Below are 18872 nucleotides of genomic sequence, written 5' to 3'. Positions count from 1 at the left end.
GGGGCATGCTGGTAAAATAGAGCTGGCACTGGACCAGGAAGCCCTCACAGCGCTCCGGGTCCCCGTTATAGGGCTCGGGTGGAGGAATCGGCGTTCTTGGCGCGCAGATGCCTGTACCGTCAGAGCCTGGATGCAGGTCGTCAGGGTATTCACTACTGAGCGGAGCTCCTGGAGCTCCTGCTGTTGTCTGCCCTGGATGATGCCTTGATGGGCCAACACCTCTATAGCAGAGGCGCCCTCGCCTCCGGCTGCTCCAGGCTGCACATTCTGTGACGCCGGGGGCGTCGGGACAGAGGCAGCCGGAGACGTGGGTTGGACAGAAGGTGGTTTATTATCCATGGCAACCAGTAATACTCGTAGCGCATACACAGCAAGTAATGCACGGTAAAGCTCGTAGCGCACACACTGTAGATGCAAGGTAAAGCTCGTAGCGCATACACTGTGGATGCAAGGTGAAGCTCGTAGCGTACACACACGGTAGGGACTTGCTATCAACCAGAGACGCTCGTGTAGCGGCAATGTGCAGCACTGGACCAGACGACCTGCGGGCTTAAGAAGTGCAAAGTAAACAAGAAACAGGTGCTCAGTATGATGGTGATTGCGACTGTGGGAGTGGCTGCGTGCGCGGGGGTGTGTGCTGGGATCGGCTGCTGGCCGGGTTGCGCGCCCTCTGGTGGCCCTCACCGTGACACTACCTGGTTAGGATGATGGCCCAACTTTGAAGGATCCAGTCCTCCTGTAAGGTTACCGCAAAGCACCTGATTACCACAGTTTAGAAACTATAACAAAAGCTTATTTTGGCTCACTTGTAAGGCAATGTTTTTTGCTAGAACTTACATTTTATCATATTTGAGGACATATTTTTTTTGCTAGTCAGTAAACTTTTTTTACTTTAAGACTACAAAGTTTGCTCTGAAACCAGTGGGAATTTACAGGCAACTAATCATAAAACTGACTCAATGAAAGAATGAAGATATACTTTTTTATTTTCATACATCGTTCCATTGAAAAGCACATGCAAAGAGAAATAACAGTTCCAAAAAACACACTTTTCTAAACCTCTCCAAGAGTGCAGTGGGCTTCCTGAAGCGCTCTTCATCTTTCTATCCTTTAAGAAAGAGGAAAATTCTCGAGGAACAGATCTAATCTGAGATTGATACATACAATTCAGCTTTCCCCTCTGCTGTTGAGGCACACGACTTGTTTTTGGATATTTGTTCACAACTGTGGTGGATGGTAAAATTTACCTTACCCCACTGTATGAAAGGCGTGCGTTTAGTGCACAGACACAGACACAGCTTACAAACCTCTGACCCTGTGACACACAGTGGTAGCTTAGAAGTACAAAAAATGTGGAAGACAGAAGACTGTCAGTCCAGGAGACTGAGACACAGTACAGTAGAACCCCGAAATTCGACCGCCTCAGTACTCCACATTCAGTTTGACGCAAAATTTCAAGAAAATCTTATCTCTGAGCTCGAACAAAACTTTGGAATCTGACCAACTCACGTGACTTTTGTAAACAAAATGCAGTTCGTGCTTCGGTCACATGCCGCTAGTTGCCATTAGTTGCCGTTGTTGTTCAAAAGGTTTTTAAACCATTTGAGGCTGTGCTCGAAGCCTTTGCAGTATTTTAGCTGTTTTTTGTACTGTTTTAGACAAAAACATGGGTCCCAAGAAAGACAGCAGAAAAGAAGAAGAGGAAAATGGTTCAAAAAGGCAATCATAGAGAAGTATGAAAAAGGCATTCGTGTGAGACTTAGCATTGGAATTCATTGGATATGTTAAGATTATTTTGTTAAAACATTAGCTTTATACAGTATTATTTACCTACAAAAGTAATTGTTGATCATTTTTGTAGGGAAATGTGAAAATTTATGGTAAAAAAATTGAGAAACAATTAATCGGTTTTCAGTTATTTCTTTTGGGGAAATTCAATTTGGAACTCGACCGCATAAGTTGTCGACGTGAGTTTCGGAACGGATTACCGTCCACTTCCGGGGATCTACTGTACTTGTTCATCTGAGGGGAGGGGCTTGGTTTGTCCTTTTTTAACCTGTGTTAACCTGTGTTAACCTGTGCCTGGCAGGCAGTCGGTGCCATGGCCAACCGCTTCTGAGCTATGTCCAAAGCAGCCCGGTCCTCTTAACACTGTTACAACCAAAAATATGGTCTGCAATAAAATCAATGAATGCAGAAAAGGAGAATACTCCACCACAAGCTCTCAGAGTTCAAAATCAAACTGTAGAGTATGTTGAAGCAAGGCCCCAAGCAAGGCACGTGAAGTTATTGCCACGCCCGCCCCAGCCTCCTGAGAATGTCCTGCTAGGCCTGAGAGAGACGTCCAGACCGACCAAGGGCTAGGACTCGGCAGAGTGCTGTTTAGGACCGATTACTGCCTGCCTGGATTCTTCCGGAAGGAGCGCAGGATCAGTCAAGATGGACGTTGTAGTGCTTAGCTGCCGTAGTGTCCGTAACACCACTGTTAGTGCGAGAGAAGACAGACCAGTGAATAACAGATGGAGATCAAGCTGACTGTCTGAAACTCCTAATAAGGAAACCTTATCTCATTATAATCAAATGCTGTGTAAGCAATGAGCTAAAAATACACACTAAACGCAAATAAAAATCTGGGATGCTTGTCATGAAACAGACCAACCAGATGACTCCTATCTCTACCCTAAGCTTGATTTCACATTATTAAATGTTTCCATATGATTGCCATGAACAGAATATCTATGTGCTTCTGCTTTGAAATGTTTTCACTGATGGCTTAATGGATTTTGCCAATTTGGGGTCTCCAATGTCCATTTCACTCCCACTCTTTCCATCTTATTTTATTCTGTGACGTACACACTTAATGGCGGATGTTTTGTAGCATGGTCCTATCTTTTTTTTATTAAATCTTTTTACAAAAACCAAAGAAAAAAACCTCAGTACACTGCCGTTTTAAAGATAGGCATCTCGATATGCTTTAACACATACAAATTAAAAAGAGAGGAAGGCGATGACTCAAAATCACATATCTGCTGAATCATCTGCTTTCTTTGAGGCAGACAATAAGCCTACAGTGGATATTTGCAAGGTTAGACATTATTTTTGGCCAAATTATTTAATGCTTGCAGACAAAATAATAACGGTGCCAGAGCATATGCATTAAATATGCGTTGCCGTCTCAACCAATCAATGTGGTGTTTCACCAGTTCTCAGTTGGTTTAGTGGCTATTATAAAACTAAAATGTGGACAGACTGCAGGTTCTTTGGCAACCCAGCAGGAGACCTGTGGACTATAGCACCAAGCCAAGCAAGGGCTTCACTGAGCAGCCGTGTGAGTGCGTGGAAATGCCTACTGGGTCTGAGGATGGGCAAAGCACAGTCCCGGTCCAGCCACTGCATGGTGCTGTCACACAGTTCACTCCTGCTGCTGGTGGACACACTCCCGTTGAAGGACTCAAACAGAGGCCTAATGATGATGCTAAACTGGAAGAAAACCTTTAAGGAAAAGAGAGTCTTGATTGTGTCAATAAACACCGTATACATTGTTTGATCGTAACAAACCATGTTGTTAATTTACAACCTGGATGCATTAAAGTTTTGTGATCTATAACTTTGTGGTAGCAGTAAAGACGAGCAACGAGATGGGCGGTGAAGTGGGTGTTCAGAGGTCATTCCTCTGCAGTCCCACCACAGGCACAGATTAGCTCTCACACCATTCAAACTGCCTTTGTTACTGCAGTTTTCAGGATATATCCACACGTAACCATGTGGAAGAAGGTCACACCCCTCCAGCTGAGCCGTTAACTGGGTCTGAAAAGGATACAACCCAGAACTTCCAGTTCTGCAGAGTTCGGTTCTTGACATACTCATCAAACTTCTCCTTCATATGATCAAAACGATGGCGCGTAATGGGGACGCCAGTCTCTGGGAGCTGTTCCTGGCATGAACTTTAATAGAAAACAAACAGCAGTCAGTTTCAAGAAATGTCTGAAAGCAGTCGGCCCCATAACTGTGTGCGGTCCTCTCATGGGACGGCACTGCTCAAGCTGACGGAGGGGAGTACAACCTCAACTCTTCATGGAGCTAAACCGTGTCATTACGCTGAAAACTGTATTAGATCACTTGCTATTGGTCTCCACAAGTATTTAATTATCACTTTCTACACATGAAACTACACATTTCATTTATAATAATGGGGAAAACTAACTTTATGGATGCCTGGAGCTCCTCGATCTCCTCACGCAGTCGCCTCGTCTCCTCCTGCATCTGCTGCCTTTCCTGCTGCAGTTTTCCAATGTACTCGACGGTCTTCTGGAGGGTTACGGCATTACTGATCTGGCAACCCAAACAGAGAGGCAGCCATTCAGGTTGAAGAGCCTCTTTAAGAACCTGAACACACTGGCAGTGGAAGGAACCTGCATAATTGTGAAAATGTGTGCTTTGTGCACTCAAGCTTATTTCACACTGTTCTCCCTCATCTAGGGTGAAGTTATCAAAGCAGGCACAGACACTCCAAAAGCTGCTGTCTGACCCCTGGTGGACTTTTCAGGTGTTACACGACAAACACTAAGGATTCCCCCACTAATATGCCAATCTAATGACTGTGGTAAAACTTTTAACCCATTTTCTTCCAAAAGGGTCAGAACAGTGAGATGATGAAGACATTGCAGCCACAAGCACTGATTTGGACTAATATGTGAACCAACAGTCTACAACAGCATCAACAAAACAAGTCCAGTCCACAACACTGAATTAGGCGCGATGCCAGCTCGGTTCACACTGCTCACAACACAACGTGTTTGTCTGCAGTCCCAGTTGGTAGCTGGAGTCCCACTGATGTACAGGCTCATAATAAAAATAAAGAAATATCTAAAAATTGTGAAATAAATGTCATGCGCCATTTTTTCCTGGAACAGTAACCAAAATGGATTCAGCTCTCTAATAGATAATGCTACGCACACTCTGTAAACATAACCTTTAAACAGTTAACCTAACCTTTAAACAGTTAACCTAACCTTTAAACAGTTAACATAACCTTTAAACCAGGGGTGCTCATTACGTCGATCGCGATCGACCGGTCGATCGCGAAGGAAGTGTCGGTCGATCGCGAAGGAATGTGCGTAGATCGCGTCACATAAAATAGTAGTAGATGAATCAGCACATCTGCTCTGACGGTTGTATTTTGATTGACATTCACGGTAGCCAATCTGCAATCCACTCAACAAATTACGTTCGCCACCCCCCCCCCCCCCCCCCCCCCCCCCCCCCGCTCAACAAATTACGTTCGCCGCCACCCCCGGTAGATCTTTCTGACTTGGTCATCTTATAAGTAGCTCGCAAGCTGAAAACTGTGGGCACCCCTGCTTTAAACAGTTAACATAACCTTTAAACAGTTAACATAACCTTTAAACAGGTAAAAAGTAAAATTACACTAAAGTGGCATTAACCATCAGTCACACAATTTCAGTCACAAGACCAACACATCAAAAACATCAACAAGACCATTACTGCTTTCAACTGATGAATGGTACTGTACACTCAGACAAGTAAAGAGTGCAGGAGAAGAGTAAAGAGTGCAGGAGAAGAGTAAAGAGTGCAGGAGAAGTAGTTTACATTGGACTGTGATTTGAGAGTGGGGACCAGGGTGCAGAGAGTCTTGAAGCCCACGTTGATGTTGAATCGCCTTTTCTGCTCAGCCGATATGTGGTTCACGCGCCGACTCTGAGCAAACACAAACAAAAACAGGACGGGGGAAGAGAACAGGGTCAAAATAACAAACCAGAAATAAGAACGATTTTAGTGGCCAAATGAACATTTGGAAATGTGTTTAGGTTGCCATCATGCTGAAACATGAAATTCGTGAAATATAAGTGTTATAGCAGGAGACAACGTTTTGGCCCTAAATGGCCAAAGTCCCGGTTCCCCATTACGGAATGATCACCCCCAAAGCAAGACGCTGCCATGATTTTGATGCCATGCTGTGCTGTGACGTTTTTTTGCACATTTATTTTGTTTTACAGCCAAAAAGTTCAACCTTTGTTATTCAAACTTTTCTCCATATGATTATTTCTTTGGCAAACTTCATTCAGGCTTGGAATATGTTGCTGTTTCAGGCCAGACATAGAAAGAACTTGTCAGATGTAGTGAGGAACCAGTACTTGTAGAAATTACTGTGGTGCTAGTTTAGTTGGGTGCAGTCTGTAAATTCAGCAGGGTTAGTGTTAAGAGTTAGGGGTTAAGGTTAGGGTTAGCAGGCTCATCAGTGTTAGGGTTAGGTGTTAAGGGTTAGGTGTTAAGGGTAAGCTCTAACCCTAAGAGCACACTGTCTGGCTACCTGGGTGGTCTCGTTCTTGGTCAGGCCCGTGGTGCTGTTGAGTGGAGACTGTGGGCTTGGCACCTGCTCCACCCCTAGAGGTGACCCTTGACCTGAATTTCGTCTATCGCGTGCTGAAAAGTAGGAACAAACAGCATAGACGTACTTAAAATGAGGACGAAAACAAAGAGGCCATATAAAGTTTACTGGTGGCACTAAGAGATTTATTATGCTGCCAAGAAAAAGATTCCAAAGTCAATTTTGGGTGGGGCACTTGAACACTTTCGGTTGTTTAGATGTTTGGAAAATGAGGATGAACCTGAAAGAGTGTGTCTCACCTGAGCAGGGAGAGGGAGCAGGGCTCTTGCAACTGGGTGCACACGGGGCAGTTTCCTGCTTGGGCACAATGAGTTGAGGCGATTTCTGGTTCTGTGAGACAATGTGGAAGCTAGACCCCTGTGAAAAGGAGCAAAAACGAAACTGGACTCCAACAGCTGTCCAAAAAGAGCCTGTTGTAGAGTTAATATGAGAAGTGAGGGCTTACGAGCGGAATGCAGGAGGAGGTGATGACCACGTTGGTAGTCGGGACAGCATCCGATTTACGGGGAGGTGGAGTGACGATCACTGCACTGGCAGGACCTGGAAATGAAGCAAAATGAAAATGGAAACGTTAATGCATAAATACAAGCTGTCAATCTCTTTAAAACCCAATGAACGAAGCATAAATTCTGTTTTTAGTGTTTTAGGACTCCATTTCTCTCATATCAGCATATTGACAGACGTAACAAAAATGTTTGTTTCCACCATAGTCAGTGGTCTGGCTGCGTGACCTGTGGCAGGGGAAGCACTGACCTAGTATGAGGCGAGGCGAGGGCACGATGGGCCGGTTCTTCTTCGTGGAGCTGGAGGGCAGAATGGAGCAGGGCATGGCGAAGGTCTGAGGCGGCGGGGGTAAAGGGGGGCAGGACGGGGCCACCTGCCCCCCCGCCACGGCGTCCTGGCGCGAGGGGGCCGGGGAAAGGGCAAAGCTGGACTGGCTGGCGCTGGTGGCGGCCGCGCTGGGAGTGACGGGGGACGGGGCGGCATGCGTGACCGCGGTGGGCACGGTGGGCACGGTGGGCACGGGCTGGGGCAGGGGGGCGATGGGCAGACAGCGCAGCGTGTGCGCAGACGGCGGGGGCAGGGCCGCTGTGGGAGCCATGACGGACTGAGAACACAGGCATGTAGGGAAGAGAGACATGAAGCTGACCGAGTCGAGGCCACCCTGACTGGACATGGAAGGGGAGCTGGAGAGCGGAGCCAGCGGGATGGAGCTCAGTTCTGGGGGGAGAGACATGGACGGCAGCAACGGCGCCTGTGGAGAGGACACGGTTAGACCGCACAGCACAACGTTTGGCATGCTGACAATAGAACAATAGTCGGCTAATCCTTCTATATTTTCACCACGATTTCTCAGTTTCACCAGGTAGGTTTGGAAACTGAATAGTGTTGTAATTACTAAATAATAACTGCCGTTGTGTTTGTCCAGAACGAGGTATTTGATACGTGTTCGACAAACGCAGTATGTAGAAACCTACTGAAAAACATGGCACCAAATGCCGAGCCTGACTCAAAGGTGTTGTGTAGCGCCACGCTAATCTGAGGCAAGCCATCTCTCATTCCACACAGCTTAATCACACCTGACTCATTTGTGTCCTGAACAGCTACATGGAAGTGTTAAGTGTTAAGCCAGTATTACACGTGTTGTGCAAACACCTTGCGGGACTCTACTGCCAGTGTGAAATACCACCCCTACCCGTGGAGACTCAAGGGGTGAAAGGTCATGAGGGCGTGTGGACCCAGCGGGTTTACCTGCGTCGGAGTGCTGCTACTATGTAAGGGAGTGGTGGTTGGGGCAGTGGGGGAGGTGGGAGGGTAGACAGGCTGACGCAGGGGGTGAAACAGATCTGGCAGTTAAGAGGAGAGAAGGAGGAAGGTTTCAGTGGGGGTGACAGTGCTACAACACCTCCACCCAAACACAGTGGTGGGGGCACATCTGTAGAACTTGGTGTTAATAATGAAGAGGGTTGTTTGGAATGGAGGCCCACAAAAAATAAAAAGATCTGACAAACAAAGGAGAAATCACCATATATGATATATGTCACCATATATTATAAACAATGACATGAGGCACATTATAAGATGGGCATTTCGAAATCAAGAAGCTGTTCTGTATTCAGCTTGGCCCGCAACCTCTAACAGGGCCACAAATGTGGAAAAATCACAGGAAAAATGTATCACAGCCAGGCCCGTTGACAGTCTTGCTGGGGCCCGGGACAAGAAAGTTTCATGTGCCCCCCGCCCGCTTACGTCATTTGAATTTCCTCTGTAGCAGACAATCCTTGTGTTAGGTCATATAGTATATAATATAGCCACACATCAAAGCTGTTTCTGACAGCTGACTGGTTTATACTTGACGCGTCGCGAGCGGCGCGAGGGCCCGCGCGGGGAAAATGACGCGCCCGTGCGCGAGGGCCTCACGCTGTCGATTTGCGAGATCATGCACCTCTTGAATTTTGTAACTTCGCGCGCGCCACGCTTCAGCGCAATGAACAAAGTCATGTTTGCAGGGCTCATACACCTCTATAAGGTGAATTAAAGCACTTGTACGTCACTTTAAAGGTCCATTTCAATATTTCCCAGAACGTTAAACTTAATTAAGTTAAATATTTATACATATACTCGAAATAATTAGCTTTTTTAATCACATTATTTAATGGTTATTCATTTTCAAAACGCCAAATCTTAACGTCTTCACGTTCTCTCATGTTTCCCCCTGGAATTACAAGAGGCTCGTATTTGTTAACGTAATACAAGAGAACTGTTCAGTCAAACAGCTTGTGAAGTTACAGTTTCAAGTATTTTCAAGTACTTTAGCCTACTTTAGCACTTTTCAAACGTGGAACACAATGCAACATTAAAATTCGTCAGGTAAATATTTTTCCTTTCTTTTCTGCGCTCCAGATTTTTGTTTACTTTAACTATCCACCACTGTATTTCCCGCTGTTTGGCAGGTACCAGCCGGCTACGGTGCTGGATCAAACCATTTTTCAGTGGGAGGCGGGGGTGTATGCACTTAATGGAAAATATGCAGATAGGTAAAAAACATATATTTTTAGCCATTGAGCTTATTTTGAGTACAGAATTTTATATTAATGAAAGATTTCAAGATTATTAAAAATTATAGACTTTAAATAAAAAATAAATTGCTGGGCTCTTTTATGGGCCCCCCTGGCCATGGGGCCCGGGACAACAGACCCGGTTGTCCCCCCCTGTCGATGGGGCTGATCACAGCCCACAGCAACCAGGGCCACAGTGTTCTGAGCATGTCACATTTTCAAGACCAACCTAGACCGGCACAACCCAATCCATCAATCCTCCACCGATCAACCCCCCAAGATCAATCACCTAACTAATCAATCATCTAACCAATCAATTGAGTTCTCACCTTGCAGAGGCTCAAAGGTGTCCATGAAGTCCAGGTTGGGCTGCAGTGGGATGAGACCAGGTTGGATCATGTCTGCGTTGCCTGCGTGCGCTGAGAGGACGGCGTGGCCGTTACACCACAGGACCACACGTCATCGTGGCATACTTATTACAAACGCATCACGTGTGATTTCAGGTTTAAGCTAGCGTTACGCATTATCGTCTGAGCAGATCGTCAGCATGGACGCTAAAAGCTCGTCCAGGAATACGCCAGTTGCTGTCTTACCAATCTCTCTGGGGTTAGGCCAGGGCAGGGACTGGTGAGAGGCCAGCGTGGAGAAGAGCGTATCAGAGAACTCGGACATGAGCACGTCCATGTCGAAGATGGTGTCCATCTCCATGGGAAGGGGTGAGTCGCAGCTTCTCCGGGAGGCGCGGCGGACGCCGGTCCCCACGTCCTCGTCCTGGTAGAAGGGGAGACGGACGGCGTCGGGATGCACCCCGAAAAGCGAGAACTGCTCCTCCGCCCCCTTGTGGGAGGGCAAGAAAAACGGCACAGGCAGGTGGGGTCAGCAGACAAGCCCATGCAAAGCTGAATGCATAGAGTTGACACCTATGGTGTTGGTCAACAGGAGAGATGCGTGTTTTAACGTCATCGTAACCACTGTAAACAGGAACACAGGCCAAATTAACCAAACCAGGAGGAACGTTTATAAATGTCTGCATAAAGCCCAAGGCGGCCAAGGTTGGTCCCTGTATGACAACAATCTGTATTAGGCCTGTTAAGGTTTGGTTATCAAAGTGGTAGTGTTCAACTCATATGCATTGTAGTAGTGTAGTGCTGTTAGACAACTGAAGAAATATGAAGTACATGCATTTAAACAGACAAGATTCCTGTTTTTGTTTTATCTTGGCATTTTATGTTACACATTTGCATATTATAATACAAATGTGATATGTAAATGAGCTCTGCAGTCTGTCTTATTTGTAGCCTCAGACTTAACAGGAGCACCAAGGGATTACAGACCTCCAAACAGATGAACTCTACAGGCTTTACGCTGTGAAACTGCCAACAGAGATGAAAACTTTGGGGTTCAGACCCCCATGTTAAGTTCTTTGGTCTGAGGACGTCCAGAACCACATTCACTGTGTCATCGGTTAGTGCTGTACATATGTGTAACTGAGGAGAAGGTCTGATTTTCTGAAGGTAGAGACATCTTGTCTCATGATGTGTTTATTTTGGCCTGTGTATTTGTGGTGTGGCCCTATTTAGGTACATTTGCCAATTCTCTATGATGATTCGTTGTGGGTACATGAGGGCCACGCCCATGCTGGTCAAAGCTCAGCCTCCTCCTTCACACCAGCCAATACTGCCTGGTTGGTGAGTGTACCGTGAGGAGGAGGCGGAGCTTGGAATGGCATTGGTGCAGCTCTTCTGTGGCCTCTGGTAGACCTGCCGCGCGCCACACGCGTTAGTCTGTACACTTGTACCACACGCGTTAGTCTGTACACCTCAGTAGCGAACCGTGACCTTTAAACCTGGGCCCGCTACCCCACCCCGAAAATTTTTTTTTTCCTTTCTTAATAAACTGCAATAAAGAAAAACTGAGACGACAGTGCTCCGTGGTTCTCGGAAGCGGAATATGTAAACAACGCGCACGAGGACGTCAAAGGAATGAATCGAAACTAGCTAGAGGTGGTACGCTAACGACAGCTAGCGTCGCCACAGCGGGCGGAAATTATCATACAGTTAAGCCCGCCCACTAAGAGAGAAGATATGATTGGTCAATTTTACTGTCATTTGAAACTGGTATTGCGCTGAATTATAACTGCCAGGCCCTCTGTAAACGAACAGCGGGCATCACAGTCCTGATAGGGGGAGACACAGGCTCACAGGCTTCCACTTAACCCCTCACCTTCCAACACAGATTGAATAGACACGGGTGAATATTTTATTTGCTTATATTTTTGTAATTGTTTAGATGTCGAATGTCAAACTGTAAGTAGATAAAATAAAATTGGATAATTATATATATAATGCTTTAAGAATATTTTAGGCCCTCGGAGAGGGCGTAGAGGGCCCTGACGGTTCCCCGCTGGTACACCTGTATGCACCAGCATGGACTGGGCAGACAGGACCAGACCACACAAACACACATCTCAACCCAACGGCCGTACGCAAAACTTCAGTACACACTTGTAATGCAAGAAATCAAAATGTTAATCCAAAAAATTTACCCATGCGTAAGATTAAAATATCAATACGAAACGTGTACACAGGGTGTTGTACTGTTCTCCGCAGAGCAATGCACAGTGAACCATGCATCCACAAATCCAATCATTTATACATGTTTGTGTTTCTTTTTATGATTTCGTGAGTGATCCTGTTACCTTGAGAAGACTGGAGAGGTCATCATCTTTGTGCTTCTGTAACTGCGAAAAGAATAAAATGTTTGGTCACTGAAAAAATGCTTGTGAGCATCAGAACTAATACATCAATGAAATTAACATACAGCATAATAACGTAAACAGGTAAACAAATGCCTTGGGAACACAAATGAAAGAAATTTGCTTTAAATCAACATAATGTCCACATGTATGATAGTCTGCATAGAGTAACAAAATAATTAGCCTTCTACACTAGTTGCGTAGACTACATATCAAGTGATGCCGTCTGTACTGTGTTCCTATGGTAAGTGAAGTGCAGTTATGAAGGCGCTATACCCTTTTCTTGAAGTACGTTCTCCATTTATGGTACTCCCTGAGAACAATCTCGATACGTCTCTTCCAGTACTTCCCTTCAATTGCTATCGCCTTTGAAACAGGAAAAGAGGGACAAACCACAAGAACACATGACATCTGTAGCACATCCTTGTGTTACGTCAGCAAAAAAAAAAAGCTTGGGTCAGTGAAAAGCCATAACATCAGGATTCAGCGGTCAACTATGACGGAAACATGGAGAGTGAAGTTCAGCCCCTGGCCTCACCTCTGCAGGACGATGCACTCCAGAATCCATGGTCCCGTCTAAAGGCGTGACGAAATGACAGACAGGGTTCTCTCTCTTCTCCACATCTGCAGCAGAAAGAAGTTTCAGAAGCATTTCATACCTGTCATTCTAACAGTGCTCATGTCTGGTGACTGGCCCTTACATTGGATGTACCAGGCTCTCCAGATGGCATTGTTCAGGCGGATTTTGTCCCTCCAAAGAAGCTTCAGACCCTTGAAGTTCTTCCATTTCGGGGATACCAGCCTCCCACTGATTGCAAAACAGAAGACAATTGTAATACCTGCTTGGCTGAGGAACCCTGACGGAACGCCAGGTGCTGTGAGCATTTTGGTCCTGTCCTTTAAAGGGATCATTTTCATACTGTTCAAGCCTCCCCTTCCTCCTCCGTGTCCTGGAATGTAGGGTGTTATCAGTCTCTGGGGTCCAGAAACTGTTTTCCTGCCTTAACGGCTGTAACAGCTCTTGGAATACAACGAATTAGTTTGGTTGCTGAAGCAGATGCATGAAGAATAAGTTCAGACAGGAGCTCTCAGACAAGACTACGCTACAGCAGAGAGGCTCCAGTGAAAGACAGTCCAAAGAAACCTAATCTGTTTACTGTTACTAAAGGGCAAAATGGACACCCATAACTATGTTCCCACCATATATGAAACCGCACATGATCTGCAAGGACTCTTCTATCACTATTTTATAGATTTCATCCTAGATGCAGTTCAGAATAAACCAAACCTCATTTGTTGATCCATTATTATTTTTAAAAGGTTTAGAACACTGGATGACCTTTGTTTCTGTAATAATTGTAAACTACACCTCTGTCTAGATTTTTGCTCTCCTAGTTGTTTGCTCTTTCCGTTTGTTCACACGTTCCTCATTAAAGGCACGCGGGGAAGGCACGCGGGGAGGTCAAGGATTGCCCCTGCTTCCTGCACAACATGCGAGGCTGAACAAACTTTCCAGTATTTCTCTCACACAGAGTTAAAGTTCGCTGCACTTGCAGGAGTGTGTTTTCTCACACCGCAGGCTGTGTGACGGGACACACCACTCCCGATTACCCAGTATCGCTGAGATATTAAGAAAGGACAGAATCAGCAATGGCAGAAGACAAACACTCTCACTGCACTAAGGACACAGTAACCAAACAGTGTCATTTCTAAAATGTACCAGGAAAGACAACACAGGAAGTGCTTGTCTATAAAAACCTCTAGACAGAGGACTGAAACAAGAGTGTAAAGAACAGCCACCTAAAGTCTTCAGGTCTGGTCTCATTCTCTCCTTTAGTTACAGAAGCCAAGAAAAATACAGATGTGAACATGAGAAACACATCTGAGAAACAAATTTAGAGATGTAATCTTATGATTTAAAACAGCAAATACTGAACTATGTGCAGGTTGTCAATGGCTCCTTTTCATAATCAGGCAATAGATCAAGCGCACATATAAATGTCCAGAGGAAACAGAGGCAGTGCTCTTGTGGGTGTATAGAATCACACAGGGAAGGTGGTTTTCTGCATTCCTGTGTATGAGAATGTCACTCCGCATGTCATACAAGTACAACAAATATGAACATAGCTTTAAATGACAAAACTGCCAAGTTAGCATCCCATTAACATATTAATGTCTGATAACAAACAACAACAGTAAACCACGCTACTACTACAAGCATACAACCAATGGATGGTCCATAAAACTTTTTCAAATTGAACAAACACTTTCTAACTGCAAAATGTACATTAGCAATTAGTTAATTTGATTAAGGGCTGAGGAGGAACAGATAGGCAACAACCAGATACTGCCACATACATGTCAGACTGCCACGGCTCAACATACAACAGTGCTGGGCTGAAAACTACAGGAGTCACAGATATAAGCAAGCTAATAAGTGATATGTGAAATAAGGCAATCTATCATGGTATTAACATATCATGTTTTTTAGCTATGTGTAGGAAATACAATAACTAGACCATGGTGACACATGTTACATACTAATATGGGAAAAGCCAACATCACCAAAGGAAAAAAAAAAAAAAAAGTTTATACATTTCACCCAATTCAATTGCAGTCTTATCACGAGTGCTTCCCTTAAAATGTACATGCACTAACGGAAACAAGCGTACGGAGATGCATTATAAGAGTTCATTGCGTCTAATTGCGATGAGGTTTAAGGGTTTCTCGTGTATAACTGAGTCTGTGCGTCCTACAGTACTGCTGTCTGTGCCTTTGACCACCTGCAGAACCACCAGACACGGCAGGTGGGAGGACACTGTTGTACAGCTCATTATTTTACCACCACCTTCACAATTTAGCCTCCAGAGAGGGGAACACAGAGCTGCCCACTCATGTCCAGACCCGTACAGCCAGGTGTTACGCCTTTACAATCTTTGACCACAACAACATGCTCTTCAGCGGTTCCTGCACCTGCACGTCCATCACTGCACGATCACCACTGGGTAGAAGGCCAACGAAAGTCAACAGACAGCACTGCGCTACAAACAAAAGGGGAAGTGTATAAGGTAGCTAAACATGTCCACACGGTAATTCCCGAGTTTAACTGACTGCTTGAGCAGAACTATATCCATGTCGTTGATATATGACTTATTTAGCATAAACTAGAACATTTAATAAGCCAAAATAAGTAACTAGCCAACAGTAGTAACCTCGATGGACGGCTAGTGAGTTTGGTGTTAGCAGCACACTCTATGAAGACTCTGTGCTTAAGCATTAACATGCTGTAATGGTTATTTTAATTGGCTCTAGTTTATTAACTGACTATCTCATGTCTAACGATGCCGGCAACGACGGTAACACCAGCTAACTGGGTTAGGATGCAGGTTCATTCAGACTCTAAGTGCGGCGTCAGTCTGACACCGCGGATCCTGACAGAAAACTAATCACTTCGAGACAAAAGCAACTGGCGAGCAGGCTATGTAGAGAGAGATCTATGTAGAGAGAGATCTATGTAGTGAGATCTATGTAGAGAGAGAGATCTATGTAGAGAGAGATCTATGTAGAGAGAGATCTATGTAGAGAGAGATCTATGTAGTGAGATCTATGTAGTGAGATCTATGTAGAGAGATCTATGTAGAGAGATCTATGTAGAGTGAGATCTATGTAGAGAGAGATCTATGTAGAGAGAGATCTATGTAGAGAGAGATCTATGTAGAGAGAGATCTATGTAGAGAGAGATCTATGTAGAGAGATCTATGTAGAGAGATCTATGTAGAGAGATCTATGTAGAGAGATCTATGTAGAGAGAGATCTATGTAGTGAGATCTATGTAGAGAGATCTATGTAGAGAGAGATATATGTAGAGACATCCATGTATAGAGATCTATGTATAGATATCTATGTAGAGAGATCTATGTATAGAGATCTATGCAAAGATAGATCTATGTAGTGATAGATCTTTGCAGAGAGAGATCCATGTAAAGATAGATCTATGTAGTGATAGATCTTTGCAGAGAGAGATCCATGTATAGATAGATCTATGTAGAGAGAGATCTATGTAGTGAGAGATCTATGTAGTGAGAGATCTATGTAGTGAGAGATCTATGTAGAGAGATCTATGTATAGAGATCTATGTATAGAGATCTATGTAGAGAGAGATCTTTGCAGAGAGAGATCCATGAATAGATAGATCTATGTAGAGAGATCTATGTAGAGAGAGATCTATGTAGTGAGAGATCTATGTAGAGAGATCTATGTAGAGAGATCTATGTATAGAGATCTATGTATAGAGATCTATGTAGAGAGAGATCTATGTAGAGAGAGATCTTTGCAGAGAGAGATCCATGAATAGATAGATCTATGTAGAGAGATCTATGTAGAGAGATCTATGTAGTGAGAGATCTATGCAGAGAGAGATCTATGTAGAGAGATCTATGTAGAGAGAGATCTATGCAGAGAGAGATCCATGTATAGATAGATCTATGTATAGAAAGATATATGTAAAGAGAGAGATCTATGTAGAAGAGATCTATGTAGAAGAGATCTATGTAGAGAGAGATCTATGTAGAGAGATCTTTGTAGAGAGAGATCCATGTATAGATAGATCTATGTATAGAAAGATATATGTAAAGAGAGAGATCTATGTAGAGAGAGATATATGTATAGAGATATATGTAGAGACATCCATGTATAGACATCTATGTAGAGAGAGATCCATGTAGAGATATATGTATAGAGATCCATGTAGAGAGAGAGATCTAAGTTGAGAGAGATCTATGTAGAGATATATGCATAGAGATCTAAGTAGAGAGAGATCTATGCAGAGAGAGATCTATGCAGAGAGAGATCTATGCAGAGAGAGATCCATGTAGAGATATCTATGTAGAGATTGATCTATGTATAGAGATCTATGTATAGAGATCTATGTAGAGAGAGATCTATGTAGAGAGAGATCTATGTAGAGAGAGATCTATGTAGAGAGAGATCTATGTAGAGAGAGATCTATGCAGAGAGAGATCTATGTAGAGAGATATATGTAGATAGATATATGTAGATAGATATATGTAGATAGATCTATGCAGAGAGAGATCTATGTAGAGAGAGATCTATGTAGAGAGAGATATATGTAGAGAGAGATATATGTAAATAGAGAGATCTATGTAGAGAGAGATCCATGTAGATAGAGATCCATGTAGAGAGAGATCCATGTATAGAGAGATCCATGTATAGAGAGAGAGATCTATGTAGAGAGAGATCTATGTAGATATATATATATATATATATATATATATAGAGAGAGAGAGAGAGAGAGAGAGAGAGAGATCTATGTAGAGCGAGATCTATGTAGAGAGAGATATATAGATCTACCCCGTCGCACGATCGCCGCTGTCACCGGGGCCGTCTGTGGATGGACATGTGGTCGTCTACCCTCTCTGTCTACCACGGCGGTCCTCTCCCATGTCAGATGTGCTACCCAGTAGATTCGTCATGTTTTTCTAAGGTGAATAAGAAACTCACCTGTACGCGAGGGTCATGCACTCGAACAGTTTCGTTAGGGAAGCATCGATGGAGAGATGCGACGTACTCGTCTTCCCAAAGTGGTACGTCTGACAGGTCTGTTTATTGACAGTGTCGAAGTCGTAACCTTTCTTTGGTGGGTGTTCAATGTGAGGAGTTGACACCATAAAATGTCCACTGTGGATGATCTGTGACTCGCGTCCGTCCGACTTCTTTAACGCGAGCTGCGGTTCCTCCACGTCCGAGTCCTCGTCCTGCTTGGCCGCCGCGCCTCGGTACACTCGCACGTCTCGGGTCGCCATACTTGTGTTGCTTCTTTGTTCAGCTGTTAGTCAAGTCGTTCAACTGTCGTTAACACCGTGAACTACTGTGTGCTCTTCCTCCGCGACTTTAACGTCAAGCGAAAAATACATAAAACTCATTTTTTTATAAAACCCCTTTAGTTTAGTACTCCATAATTTTGGTTGATTTCGCGCACACAGTGGGTTTTATGATGTAGCACTCAAAACTCTTGCGTTTCGTCAACTAAGTCACTCATGATTGGTTAGAGTCTGACTACACCCGCCCACTGAAGGGTACGTCACAGAAACAAGTCACTCATGATTGGTTAGAGCCGGCTACACCCTCCCACTGACGAACTCGCATTAGATAAACAGACGGTGCCGAATCGGGCAATTTTAAGTCATTAAAGGTTTCTCAGATTGATAAATATGCTCTTGTGGCAAAATTCGTAAATATGATTTGGCTATAAATATGTTACTTTTGGATAATTATCTCTATCTGAAATATCAAGTTTCCCTGGAAAAGAAGATTATATATTTAAACCCCAGGCGCCCTCCTCCGGCGGTCTTTATACACACACACACGATATTCGCTTTTGGTTTTGGTGAGCTGCCTTCACATTGTCTGAATTCTGGCATATCGCACTACGTTACAAGCCCTCCAGCCATGAAGACTGTGACTGATGTTGTTTCACAAACCTACACCCAACCAATGAATAGTTTAGACTGCTTTTTGCTTGCCCAGAGCAAGACCTTGTTTATAAAAAAAAAATAACAGCAACTACAAGGACAAGTGCAATGCAGTAAAACAATGGAAAAGTCTCCCACAAAACATCCCTTCAAATATG

At 44.3% G+C, this 18872-nt stretch overlaps 1 protein-coding gene across 2 annotated transcripts; it reads right to left on the bottom strand.

Annotated features, from left to right (window-relative positions):
- Positions 1 to 968: 968 nt before the first annotated feature.
- On the bottom strand, positions 969 to 18273 carry mlxip (MLX interacting protein). 2 transcript variants are annotated; one of them, XM_076987108.1, is made up of 17 exons: positions 17744 to 18273; positions 12925 to 13031; positions 12762 to 12847; positions 12500 to 12589; positions 12167 to 12208; positions 10062 to 10305; positions 9798 to 9887; positions 8162 to 8256; positions 7163 to 7664; positions 6855 to 6949; positions 6649 to 6766; positions 6332 to 6444; positions 5611 to 5718; positions 4205 to 4332; positions 3821 to 3944; positions 3351 to 3480; positions 969 to 2482 (listed from the first exon to the last, which is right to left on the bottom strand). In XM_076987108.1, exons 1-17 carry the CDS (start codon positions 18043 to 18045, stop codon positions 2361 to 2363), a joined length of 2496 nt encoding a protein of 831 aa, XP_076843223.1. In that variant the 5' UTR covers positions 18046 to 18273; the 3' UTR covers positions 969 to 2360. The 2 variants fall into 2 exon arrangements, with proteins under 2 accessions (XP_076843223.1, XP_076843224.1); XM_076987109.1 differs by having other exon boundaries at positions 10062 to 10239.
- Positions 18274 to 18872: the final 599 nt, after the last annotated feature.

This window comes from Brachyhypopomus gauderio, unplaced genomic scaffold (assembly GCF_052324685.1).
Source record: "Brachyhypopomus gauderio isolate BG-103 unplaced genomic scaffold, BGAUD_0.2 sc51, whole genome shotgun sequence".
NCBI classification, from domain to species: Eukaryota; Metazoa; Chordata; class Actinopteri; order Gymnotiformes; family Hypopomidae; genus Brachyhypopomus; species Brachyhypopomus gauderio.
The sequence above is the reverse complement of the archived record's forward strand: the minus strand, read 5'-3'. Positions and strand labels throughout refer to the sequence as shown.

Coding starts and splice junctions, on each gene's coding strand:
- mlxip (XM_076987108.1), bottom strand. CDS start 18,045: ATGGCGACCCGAGACGTGCGAGTGTACCGAGGCGCGGCGGCCAAGCAG. Junction 12,848..12,924: donor GAGAGCCTGGTACATCCAAT/GTAAGGGCCAGT, acceptor TTTCTGCTGCAG/ATGTGGAGAAGAGAGAGAAC. Junction 8,257..9,797: donor CACCTTTGAGCCTCTGCAAG/GTGAGAACTCAA, acceptor CTTAACTGCCAG/ATCTGTTTCACCCCCTGCGT.